The 13,696-nt window shown below is 45.5% G+C and overlaps 1 protein-coding gene across 1 annotated transcript in view; it reads right to left on the bottom strand.

Annotated features, from left to right (window-relative positions):
- kcp (kielin cysteine rich BMP regulator) overlaps positions 1–13,696 on the bottom strand; it is a 42,323-nt gene extending 28,627 nt beyond the window's left edge. Inside the window, exons 1-5 of the mRNA XM_064929805.1 lie at positions 13,331–13,696; positions 8,928–9,472; positions 8,726–8,798; positions 7,556–7,851; positions 7,244–7,412 (exon numbers count right to left, since the gene is read on the bottom strand). Of these exons, the coding sequence (XP_064785877.1) occupies positions 7,244–7,412; positions 7,556–7,851; positions 8,726–8,798; positions 8,928–9,472; positions 13,331–13,424 (1,177 nt within the window). The 5' untranslated portion in view covers positions 13,425–13,696. The remainder of the gene's footprint in view (positions 1–7,243; positions 7,413–7,555; positions 7,852–8,725; positions 8,799–8,927; positions 9,473–13,330) is intronic.

The raw sequence follows: 13,696 nt of genomic DNA, 5'->3' as shown, positions 1-13,696 counted from the left end.
CAATTAAGTATATGTGTTCAAAATGCATACTGCCTCCAGCTCATTGTAAGTTGGTGTGTGACGTGATGAAGCCTGCCTACCGTTGCCTATTATTTAGTAATGCAACATTTTTTTTCTCCCGGCCAATTGGCCGGCGGCAGTTTTATTTAATCGGCTTTTCATTATTTTTTGGGGGGGCCAAAAGCCGGCTATTTCTAGCCAACGGAAATCCTGAGGTATTGGGACAGTGAATTTTTGTAGTTGGCTCTGTACTCCAGCACTTTGGATTTGAAATTATACAAGGACTAAGAGGTTAAAGTGCAGACTGACAGCTTTAGTTTGAAGGTATTTTCAACCATATCGGTTGAACCGTTTAGAAAAAACAGAACTTTTTGACCAAAAGTATTAGCACAAATTCATTTACATGTGTATTAAAGAAGTAAAACGTTAAGTATTTGGTCCCATTTTCAGAGCACACAAAACTCTACAAATTTGTTGGATCCATTTGCTTTTTGCTTTGGTAATGTTTCAGATTATTTTGTGCCCTATAGAAGTGAATGATAAATGGAATTGTGTCATTTTGGAGTAACTTTTATTGTAAATAACAATAGAATATGTTTCTAAACACTTCTACAATAATCTGGATGCTACCATGATGACGGATAATCCTACATTAATCGTGGATAATGACGAGTGACGAAGTTAGATACACAAATATTATACTCCCACAAAAATGCTAACCTTCCCTGTTACATGATCACTCATCATGACACAAAAAGTGCAGTAATTTCTACACGGTGTACCGATATGGATGAAAATACCCTCAAATGAAAACTGACAGTCTGCACTTAACGTCATAGTCATTGTATCACTTCAAATCCAAAGTGATGGAGTACAGAGCCAAAACAGCAACAATTGTGTACCTAGCCATTTGAGAGTTAGTTGTACACAGGTGTACCTAGCGAGTTGGGAGTTAGTTGTACACAGGTGTACCTAGCTAGTTGGGAGTTAGTTGTACACAGGTGTACCTAGCTGGTTGGGAGTTAGCTGTACACAGGTGTACCTAGCTAGTTGGGAGTTAGTTGTACACAGGTGTACCTAGCTGGTTGGGAGTTAGCTGTACACAGGTGTACCTAGCTAATTGGGAGTTAGTTGTACACAGGTGTACCTAGCTGGTTGGGAGTTAGCTGTACACAGGTGTACCTAGCCAGTTGGGAGTTAGTTGTACACAGGTGTACCTAGCTGGTTGGGTGTTAGTTGTACACCTGTGTACCTAGCTGGTTGGGAGTTAGCTGTACACAGGTGTACCTAGCTGGTTGGGAGTTAGCTGTACACAGGTGTACCTAGCTCGTTGGGAGTTAGTTGTACACAGGTGTACCTAGCTGGTTGGGAGTTAGCTGTACGCAAGTGTACCTTGCTAGTTGGGAGTTAGTTGTACACAGGTGTAACTATCTAGTTGGGAGTTAGCTGCACACAGGTGTACCTGGCTGGTTGGGAGTTAGCTGTACACAGGTGTAACTATCTAGTTGGGAGTTAGCTGCACACAGGTGTACCTGGCTGTGCGTAGAGCCTCCTGATGGCTCGTTGGTACTGGCGCCTCTCTTTCAGGGTCAGGTCTCGTATCTCCTTCCGCTGTGTCAGTTGACTACACCCACACTGCACCGCTCCGCTTTGATCACACAAACACTCTTCACAGCCATGCCTGAACCTCTCCCCGTAGCTCCGTGGCAGGCTATGGTAGAGGCAGCCACAGGCGTGGACGCAACCCACCTCAGAGCAGCGCTGGCCGGGGGAGAAACTCACAGCCTCTCCCTCTCCCTGCAGGTCCCTGACCCTGGCCTGACAGGCTGACACAGACAGGTACTCACAGCTGTAGATGAAATTAGCATCTGTCCCGTCAAACCCACTAGCATTTTTCTCTCTCCCTCTCTCCTCCTTTCTTTCTCTCTGCTGGTCTGGCCTGGTCAGGTTGAACCACTGGTAACCAAAGTGATCAGATCCGTCCTCCTCCAATGTCCTCTTGTCAGTTATTTCTCCAAACCATGCCTCTTCCTCCTTTTGGCCCCTTCCACTCTGCTCCTGGTTGGAGGTTGTGTTGTATCCATGGCGACCGTTGCCCTGGCTGTCGTAGCCAATGAGAGGGCTTGTTTTGGGCAGGCGGAAGCAGCAGGCTCCCATCATGCACTGCTCCTGGCAGGCCTCGAGGGAGAGGAAGTTGTTGTTGCTGTTTCCTGTGCAGAACAGGAAGTGGTCACAGCGGCCATGGGCGGGGCTGAAGGACCAGCGACGCTGAGGCAAACTCTGACCTCTACAGCTGCCCTCTGGACGGGGCTGCCAGCATGCCTACACACACACACACACACACACACACACACACACACACACACACACACACACACACACACACACACACACACACACACACACACACACACACACACACACACACACACACACACACACACAGCGCCTTTAACCCTCCCTAACTCAGTGCAGCATTCACCATCAAACATCAAGACAATGCTAGTCTAATGTTAGGCATTAAGTACTACAAAGCAGTGCGAGTTTCCAGAAAACCTTGTAGATAAAGTGGAGTTTTTCTCTCAACAACATAGCCGCACCAGGCCTGAGAGAGTAGCAATTGAGAAATGTATTTTTGACAATGAATGAAGCACATTGTTTAAAAGACGATTTGTTCTTGATCCAGAAATGCGGTCAGGAGGTTTCCGTACGGCGGGTGTGATTGCAATTGCTAAGCCTCCAGAGGATTACAGAGGCCAAATCGAGCTCCATACGGTGACACCGTGCACCTCCCAAATTTAGCAACAATGCGGAGGGCCCTGCATAGCTCCGTATAGCGCCGCATTGAAATGATTGGTTGGTTGGTGGGGGTGGTACATCCTGTATAAACACAAACTCACTTCCTTGACAACTTCCTTGACAACAAACATAGAGAACTTTTATGAAAGGCTATCAGAACCACAGGAGGTTAGTGGCACCTTAATTGGGAGAACAGGCCCCTGGTAATGGCTGGAGTGGAATCAGTGGAATTGTATCAAACACATGGTTTCCATGTCTTTAATGCCATTCCATTCACACTGTTCCAGACATTATTATGAGCCGTCCTCCTCTCACCACAAGTTCACAAATAAAATACATCTTTATGATACCTCGTGTCGGGATTTAAAAGACACCAACATGAGTTTGAATGCCTGGAAAGAGATCGGGGAGATAATGGGGATAGATGCGGTAAAGAGGTCAATCGAGAGCAGATAGTGGGGGATAGAAGGATGCTGGATTGGCACACATTCAACAAATCTGATCTAACAAAGTGGATATTTGTCAAATCCGTCATGATTGATATATTGTAACAGGCCCAGTATATGGTTACCAAAATCCCATTTGGATATATTTGGCTGTTTTCACTGCATAACATTTAGAAGTTGTCCCTTTTCAGGTTTGCAAAAAGTGGTGGTGGCAGTCAAAGTCGGTTTTAACAGTAATGCAGTTGATTGATAACGATGACATGAACATGTGTTGGGGTTGACATACACTCAAGCATTATACTCTGATTGTTACCTCAACATAGTGTGAAATACACATATAAACAATAGCATAAATCTATGCTATTTTTGGCTGGGGGGCAATTGTGAGATTCGGGATGGAGATGCAGGTGGGAAAACTGTGCAGCCTTTTACCCTCATGCTATCTTGGCTGAGCTCCTATGTCAAGTGCTGGGAAACGGACTCCAACATCTCAGAAGAGGTAATGTTTTGTCTTTTCGTTTAGGCAGTTGCTCGTAATTAGCTGGATGGCTAAAGAGATTATATCTGAATCACTACGAGTTGTGTGGTGCAGACCAATCTATTGGATGCGTATGACAGCTCCCCGAAGCGCAAGAAGTATGAATGTTCTGACTTCTGCAGAGGCCGCATTGCTGTAAATGCTATATGGCCACTGCAGATCTCGGATTGACCATAAATCGACTTTCAGAGTAATTTGGGTCTCAGTCCTTGAGAGAAAAGTACAACTTTAGCTATGAAGGCTTTGGGAAACTCAACCCAGATTGTTTACCAACACAGCACTACCCCACAGCAGATCACTACACGCTGTTTACATCTCAGGAAAAATCTACAAAACGAACTACTCAGCATGCAATTCTACAGCAAAGCAAAACTCTAGAAAACACAGCTCTGCAGCTCACACGCAACTCTCCAACACAACTCTACAGCAGTGGTTTTTAACTTGTGGTATGCGTGGGTACTGCAGGTGGGCCTCAATTGTTTTAATTTGTTTTTCTTCCAAAAATAATAACAATGATGTTATAAACAATTTCACAAATTGTTTAACAAACATCCATCTTGGGGCCTACAGAGTGGCACAGCGGTCTAAGGCACTGCTTCGCAGTGCTAGAGGCATCGCTACAGATCCGGGTTTGTGTCCCGGGCTGTGTCGCAGCCAGCCGCGACCGGGAGACCCACGAGGTGGCGCACAATTGGCCCAGCATCGTCTGGGTTAGGGGAGGGTTTGGCCGGCTGGGCGAATGCACGCTGACTTCGGTCGCCAGCTGTACGACAGATTGGTGCGGCTGGCTTCCGGGTTAAGCAAGCAGTCTGTCAAGAAGCAGGGTGGCTTAGCGGGGTCATGTTTAATCTGTTACATTCGCTGTAAAAATGTACTCTAAATTTGACCGCTAAGATATTTTATGTAAAAAAAAAAATTGTGACTGTTAATGGTGGTCCTCAAGTGCGTTTGACAGTGATTTCCCCGGAAAGGAAAAAGTTGTGAATTGCTGCTCTACAGTACTCACACACATCTCTAGAAAACACACAGCTCTGCAGGACACAAGAAAACTCTACGACACACACAACTCTAGAAAACACAAAACTCTATAAAGTGGTGTCCAAACCTGTCAGAGTTCTGACCCACCTCAAGCCTGTCAAATGTTCTGCTGATCTGTCAGATAAACCAAGCAGCCACAAGGATCACACCAACACACTCCACTAGTATGGTCAAGTTTTGTCTAGTCTAATACACTAATCTAGAATAGTTTAAATGTCTATTCTATGTGGTAGTACCTGTGTTAGCTGTGTTTCACAGTATGTCCCGGTGGTATAGGGGGGGCAGAGGCAGCGGAACCCAGCAAGGTCAGAGGTCAAAGAGACACACACACCCCCATTACGACAGGGGCGGGATTCTGGGGGGGGGGCAGCAATGTATGCCTCTGTTTGTTTCACACATTGGATGCCTGTGTGGGTGAGTGTTGTTTGTGTCTTGTGCATGCGTGTGTGTGTGCAGTGTTTACCCATATTCATAAATCGTTGCCGCCACTCCCAAAAAAACTGATACTTAAACCAGATATACGGTATAGTGCCTTAGGAAAGTATTCAGACCGCTTGACCTTTTCCACATTATGTTAGGTTACAGCCTTATTCTAAAATTGATTAAATCATTTTTTCCCCCTCTTCAATCCAAACACAATACCCCATAATGACAAAGCAAAAACGTTTTTTTTATACATTTTTGTTAATTTACAAATAAAAATAAAACTGAAATATCACCATTTACATAAGTATTCAGACCTTTTACTCAGTACTTTGCTTAAGCACCTTTGGCAGCTTTTACAGCCTAGAGTCTTCTTGGATATGATGTTTTTACAAGCTTGGCACACCTGTATTTGGAGAGTTTCTCCCATTCTTCTCTGTAGATCCTCTCAAGCTCTGTCAGGTTGGATGGGGAGCATTGCTGCACAGCTATTTTCAGGTCTCTCCAGAGATGTTTGATCGGGTTTAAGTCCGAGCTCTCGCTGGGATACTCAAGGACATTCAGAGACTTGTTCCGAAGCCACTCCTGCGTTGTCTTGGCTGTGTGCTTAGGGTCGTTGTCCTATTGGAAAGTGAACCTTCACCCCAGTCTGAGGTTCTGAGCGCTCTGGTGCAGGTTTTCATCAAGGATCTCTCTGTACTTTTCTCCCTTAATGTTTGCCTCTGACTAGTACCATTCCCTGCCACTGAAAAACATCTCCACAGAGTGATGCTGACACCACCATGCTTCCCAGTAGGGAGGGTGACAGGTTTCCTCCAGACGTGACGCTTGGCATTCAGGCCACAGAGTTCTATATTGGTTTCATCAGACCAGAGAATTTGGTTTCTTATGGTTTGAGAGTATTGGGCCTTTTACTGAGGAGTGGCTTCTGTCTCGCCACTCTAACATAAAGGCCTGATTGGTGTTTGTCCTTCTGGAATGTTCTCCCATCTCCACAGAGGAACTCTAAAGCTCTGACAGAGTGACCATTGGGTTCTTGGTCACCTCCCTGACAAAGTCCCTTCTCCCCCGATTGCTCCAGCTTTAGGAAGAGTGTTGATGGTTCCAAACCTCTTTGATTTAAGAATGATGGAGGCCACTGTGTTCTTGGGAACCTTGGAACATTTTTGGTACCCTTCCCCAAATCTGCGCCTCGACACAATACTGTCTCTGAGCCCTACGGACCGTTCCTTTGACTTCATAGCTTGGTTTTTGCTCTGACATGCACTTTCCAAGTCATCTCTAATCAATTGAATTTACAACAGGTGGACTGCAATCAACATCTCAAGAATGATCAATAGAAACAGGATGCACCTGCGCTCAATTTCGTGTCTCATAGCAAAGGGTCTGAATACTTATGTAAATAAGCTATTTCAGTTTTTATGTTTTTGCCTTTGTCATTATGGGGTATTGTATGTAGATTGCTGAGGACCATTTTATTTTCTATCCTTTTTAGAATAAGGCTGACACGTAACAAAGTGTGGAAAAAGTCAATGGGTCTGAATACTTTCTGAAGGAACTGTTAAGTATATAATGGAGCTACATATTTTAAATAGGATCATCTTTGAGACCTAACAATCACCAAAATAAAAACAAACCAAAAATGTCCTGGCATGGGGCCCCCATTGATTTTGTTATATGTTTGAGTGACTCAGATAACATAAGAACACGGCAAAATCCACACGGTGGTTGAATCAACGTTGATTCCACATCATTTAAATGAAATGACATTGAACCAATGTGGAAATACATTGAATTTCTGTCTGTGCCCAGTGTGAAACCATGGCAAAATGTGTAGAATTGCAAGAAACTAGCATTAAAACTGAAAATGTATCTCTGCCCCATGGCTAAATGTGTATATTCCCCACCACCCGCACTTACTTTGCCACTGCTGCTGAAACAAATCTTAGTGGGAAACACTGGTATGCCTGTGTTTGTGTGTGTGCAGTACGGTACCGACCGTCAGTAGGAGCAGAGCAGGTGACCTGTCCAGAGGTGCAGGTACAGAATGTGTTCCGGTGCGTCTCCCAGCGATGCCCCTCCTCCACCTGTCTCCCCTCCCACACACACCCACGTCTCACACACTCACACCCCTCCAGATACTGCACACGCGCCTGCAGGTCCACATTCTACACACACACACAGAGACACACACACACAGAAATAAATAGCCGATAGTCAGTCTTGCGTGAATAAGGATGAGTATACCTCAATTGCCCATTGAAATCTTTAAAAAACATCACATTATAATACATGACTTTGCTGTGGCTACCTGGGCCTTGACCATGTCCAGCATGCGCTCCAGGCCCTCTAGCCTCTCCTCCAACCCCCTCAGCCAGTCCTCGCCCTGGGACTGAGACACAGGTTTCACCCCATGGGGTGCTGGAGGACCCAGAAGCACCCCACCCCTCTGGGGCTGGTCGCCCTGGGGATGATGGGGGTGGAGAGAGGGGTTATGTGGCTGGTAGTTGGCTATATCCTGCTGAGGTTCCAGCCCAGGTCCACTGTCAACCCTGTTTACTGAAGCAGAGTTATTGAGCTGGGCATGGGGAGGGCCATGCAGAGAATCTGAGAAAGAGGGGAAGGGTGAGGGGAGAAGAACAGAGAAAGAGAGTGAGTGAGGGGGGATGAGGGGAAAGGGGAGCGAGAGTGAAAGAGGGAGGGAGAGGAGGAAGCCAGTAATCAGTTGATATAATACAAAAACAGTAGTTAATCCGTCTGAAAATGTGAATTAACAGTTAGACTCTAAACTTACAACTCGTAAATATACAACCTATAGGAAGTAGCCGGGGGACCACGGATAATATCTACACTAGTCCCCAGAGCCCACAGTGCACACACACACACGAGCATGTACAAGAGGACACACACGAGCACACATGCTCACACACACACAGCATATGTTTTACTATCCTTGTGGAGACTTAACATTTATTTCCATTCAAAACACTATTTTCCATAACCCTAACTCCTAACCCTAATTCTAACCCTAACTCTAGTTGTAACCCTAAACCTAACCCCTAAGCTTAAAATATCCTTTGTCCTTGTGGGAACCTGGTAAATGTCCCACGAGGGAGAATTTTCCTTGTTTTACTATTCTTGTGGGGACTTTTGGGGATTTCCACGAGGATAGTAATACAAGCCCCCCCCCCCCCCCCCACACACACACATCTTTCTGTGATTGGGTGGTCTGGCCTCAGGGTGGTCCTGTCAGAGTGAGGTCAGAGAGGACTAGAGGTCAAAGAGGTCAAAATTCATGATTCTGTTCCAGCCAATCATAATGGTTGGATTATTATATGACAAGGAGTGTGAGAAGCTGAAGGAGGGCTAATACTACAGTAATAGATTAGTACACTCAGTACCTCATTCATAGAGAATGACATGGACCTGTCTTAATGGCAAAGTAGCCATAAAACCAATAGCCAGGTTAAAAAACCTGTACCTGTAATGTTGTCACATTGCCACGGCCGCCTCTGATACGCTCTGGTAGAGATCTCAGCTGTCTGCACATAACCCTACAGAGAGACAGTGATGGAGCAATAGAAGGGGGGAGAGAGAGGGAGAGAGAGAAAGAGAAACAGTTATCGAGTGCATACTTGCATGTGTGTACATGTGAATATATTTGTGCGAGTGTGTTTACTCACAGTGAACTTGCTCTCCATGTCACCCTGTGTGCTGGCCAGTGTGATGACTAGGTCTGGGGGCAGCTGTAGTTTGACTCTCTCCTCTTTGTCTCTCTGTATAACCACTGCCTCTCTACAGTCCACAAACAGAGACACACGGCCAGCCTCCAGGGCCAGGGCCAACCGCACCCAGCCTCCCCCAGAGAAGGGACTTCCTCCTGGGAACAGGACACTGGCAAGTCCCTGGCCTTCCAAGCCAGCCTGGTGGTCCAGACGCAGAGATTTGGAGCGGGTAGAGGAGTAGAGTTGGAGGAGGGGCGAGGAAGAGGAAGAGGAGGAGAAAGAGAGCAGAGTGCCACTCGAGTCTGCACCCTGACGTGCCATCAGGTGAATTCCCAGACTGCCTTTCAGTGAGGAAACAAGGTAGTGGGAGTATTGTTCGGGAAGGGTCAGGTGAGGTGAGCGGGGGCGGAGTTTGTAGGCCTGGGTTCCAGGCCACTCCCCCTGGACTTTGGATACACCCTTTAAGGGGCGGGACATGTTGAGAGCCTCCAGTAGGTTGATCACTGAGGGACAGACAAGACAATGAATGAGAATTGACAGAAAGTTCAACAAGCGAGCCAATTAAAATATACACAAACATATACACACACAAACACACACTATCAGGTTGGCTAATACACACTCATGCTTCAGACCATGTCTGATACGACATGATAAACAGATTTCTGGGTCTGAAAGAGACAGAGCCACCAGAAAACATGTGGCGAGACAGATTTTTCCCTTGTACTTTTCAATCTGGTGGGGCACCTCCACACCAATTTCAAAGCAGCATCCCCGAATGCGTTTATCAGACATTAATTAGTTCACCCCTGTGGGGGACCAGCGTTGAGCATCAGCGTGGTCCAGGTGTTGTTGACCACCTTCACCACTTGGGGTCAGCCCATCAGGATGTTCAGGGCCTAGTTGCACAGGGAGGGGTTATGACCTTGGGCCTGAGCTTAGTGATGAACATTACATAGGTATTTATCTTGTCCAGGTGGGATATGGCAGTGTGCAGTGCAATGACGATTGCTTCATCCTTGGATCTGTTGGGGTGGTATGTGAATTGTAGTGGGTCTAGGTTGTTGGCTAAGGTGGAGGTGATATGGTCCTTAAATATCCTCTCAACGCACATCATGATGACAGATGTGAGTGTAACGGATGTGAAACGCAAGCTTAGTTAGCGGTGGTTCGCACTAAATAGTGTTTCAATCGGTGACGTCACTTGCTCTGAGACCTTGCTCTGCAAGGGCCGCGGCTTTTGTGGAGCGATGGATAACGATGCTTTGTGGGTGACTGTTGTTGATGTGTGCAGAGGGTCCCTGGTTCGCGCCCGGGTATGGGCGAGGGGACGGTCTAAAATTATACTGTTACATTGGTGCCGTGACCCGGATCACTGGTTGCTGTGGAAAAGGAGGAGGTCAAAAGGGGGGTGAGTGTAACGGATGTGAAACGTTAGCAGTGGTTCGCGCTAAATAGTGTTTCAATCGGTGACGTCACTTGCTCTGAGACCTTGAAGTAGTGGTTTCTCTTGCTCTGCAAGGGCCGCGGCTTTTGTGGAGCGGTAACGATGCTTCGTGGGTGACTGTTGTTGATGTGTGCAGAGGGTCCCTGGTTCGCGCCCGAGTATGGGCGAGGGGACGGTCTAAAGTTATACTCTTACATGAGCTCCGACGGGGTGATAGTCATTTAGTTCAGTTACCTTAGCTTTTTTGTGTACAGGAACCATGTAGGACATCTTGAAGGAAGTGGGGACAACAGACTGATTAAATATATGGATTTGACAAGCAATCAGTTCCTACAGTGAGCGCCAGGGAATCTGGTGGGCCAAATCAGAGAGGAAGAGGTGAAGCGAGAGAGATAACTGGGCCCAAAATCTGTCTACTCCAGCTGTTGGCATTTTATTCATTTTTTTCTTTCACCAAGCGAGGAGTTTTTTTGTGATGGTGAATGAGTGTCGAATTTGGTTAACAAAATATGGAATGGCTTATTTGCTATGTGTAATCAAGAGAACCATTGCGCTCTCCCAGAAGCTTGAGTGGTGTGTAAACACTGCAAATTCAGACAAAGGAAGTGATGTAATGAACTGGGGATACCTAGTCAGTTGTACAACTGAATGCCTTCAACTGAAATGTGTTTTCCGAATTTAACCCAACCCCTCTGAAGCAGAGAGGTGCGGGGGGCTGCCATAATCGACATCCACGTCTTCGGCGCCCGGGGAACACTGGGTTAACTGCCTAGCTCAGGTGCAGAACGACAGATACTTACCTTGTCAGCTCAGGGATTCGATCCAGCAACCTTTCGGTTACTGGCCCAACGCTCTAACCACTTAATGGGTTCGCAATCAAAAAGATGTTGCATAAAGCTTACTTCATTATTCAATGTTTTGAACTATTTTCCCCGCATCAGGGATAGCATTCTCAGACTTTACGGCTTTACAGCCTTCTTCAGTGTTTAGGTAAAATTGTATTTTAATTTAATACCAACAGCATTAAAAACAGCATTTGTAAATGTGTGCCTTATTGCTATGCGTGCCTTATTTGATCGAATGTAAGTTTTGTAATGTTTAGATTGTTACGAGTATACTGATATAAATAGGACACATTGGCTAAAATGGTCCCACCTGATCTTGCCTCCTCCTGACTGCCTTCCATTTATTAAGAAATTTATTTTCATTGTTAGAGTGGCCACTAGAGTATCTGGTCAATATAATGGATAATCTGCGGCCAAATGGAGACCAGGACAACAACACAAGATTAGTGGTTTTATGACTTGCACATACTGTGTGTAGTGTTACATGTAACCCTGCCTTGTTACAGAGTCCACTGTGTGTAGTGTTACATGTAACCCTGCCTTGTTACAGAGTCCACTGTGTAAAGTGTTTACATGTAAGCCTGCCTTGTTACAGAGTCCACTGTGTAAAGTGTTTACATGTAACCCTGCCTTGTTACAGAGTCCACTGTGTAAAGTGTTACATGTAACCCTGCCTTGTTACAGAGTCCACTGTGTGTAGTGTTACATGTAACCCTGCCTTGTTACAGAGTCCACTGTGTAAAGTGTTACATGTAACCCTGCCTTGTTACAGAGTCCACTGTGTAAAGTGTTTACATGTAAGCCTGCCTTGTTACAGAGTCCACTGTGTAAAGTGTTACATGTAACCCTGCCTTGTTACAGAGTCCACTGTGTAAAGTGTTTACATGTAACCCTGCCTTGTTACAGAGTCCACTGTGTAAAGTGTTACATGTAACCCTGCCTTGTTACAGAGTCCACTGTGTAAAGTGTTACAAGTAACCCTGCCTTGTTACAGGGTCCACTGTGTGTAGTGTTACATGTAACCCTGCCTTGTTACAGAGTCCACTGTGTAAAGTGTTACATGTAACCCTGCCTTGTTACAGAGTCCACTGTGTGTAGTGTTACATGTAACCCTGCCTTGTTACAGAGTCCACTGTGTGTAGTGTTACATGTAACCCTGCCTTGTTACAGAGACCACTGTGTAAAGTGTTACATGTAAGCCTGCCTTGTTACAAAGTCCACTGTGTGTAGTGTTACATGTAACCCTGCCTTGTTACAGAGTCCACTGTGTGTAGTGTTACATGTAACCATGCCTTGTTACAGAGTCCACTGTGTAAAGTGTTACATGTAACCTTTTCTCACATAAAGCTTACATAATGAATAATTGCAGAAAAGCACAGTGTATAGAGTTAATGTGACATTATAACCATTATTTGCATAACATTCAGCCCTGCTAAGTAGTTCACTAAACTACAGAGTACTGTATGTTTTCTATTGAAGTGGTTGTCTCTGGCTCTTTTGATATCAGATTCAGAATGAATAATAACAAGGTTTCTGGTAGTTTGAAAGGGTTTCATCCACCTGAGGCCAGGAGTGTTTCCAATTCACATAACCCAACAAGAAAACCCCCTGTCCTATAGTCATAGCACAGATGAAAAGGGACGCTATCTAAAATAATACTTGTTTTTCATAGCCTACGGATAGGACCCATAGTTTTACCTCACTAAGTCATGATATCACTTTTAAACCTGTGGTGCCAGATCTGGATAGAGAGGTAGAGAGAGAGAGAGAGGGAGAGAGAGGTAGAGAGAGATAGAGAGAGAGAGAGAGAGAGAGAGACTGTGCGGTCTACACACAGTGTCGATGTTCCAATGATGTAACTGACCCTAAATTAATGCAAAAAGTAGTCATTTCAACACAGTCACCGATTGATGAGATACAATGACTAACAGATCCTGGCAGACATACTTTTAATATTATCATCAAATCATGTTACACACATGCACGCACACACGCACACACATACACCGTGCAACCAAACCATTGTTCTGAGAGACAGTTTTGCGGTAGTCAATATCGTAAACACATACCGTTCTTATGGTTTTTATCTATAGGGTGGGCTCGAATGGACGAACACACACTCAACCACACACACAGCAGGGTCTTCAGCCAGCGGACCTCCATTCCCACACGGCTGGTTATGAGTGTGTGAACACCTCCGCAGAAAGAAAGTTCCCCTTCGGTTCACTTTGCGCGCCTCAAATCCGCATGAAAAGTTACTCCATAGTAGTGACAAGGAATTTAAATAGCCCAGTTAAATGCGATAATTTGACATTCAAATCGATTAATTTGAAACGTTAATTTGACAAACAAAGAAGCGCCAACAAGTTATGTCCTTATTTCCAACACGGTCTATCTGAACTGCGTCCACCCGGACTTCAGCTCTTCTTCCCCGA

Source organism: Oncorhynchus masou, chromosome 22 (assembly GCF_036934945.1).
Source record: "Oncorhynchus masou masou isolate Uvic2021 chromosome 22, UVic_Omas_1.1, whole genome shotgun sequence".
In the NCBI taxonomy this organism is placed as follows: domain Eukaryota; kingdom Metazoa; phylum Chordata; class Actinopteri; order Salmoniformes; family Salmonidae; genus Oncorhynchus; species Oncorhynchus masou.
This window is presented reverse-complemented; position numbering and strand designations above follow the sequence as displayed.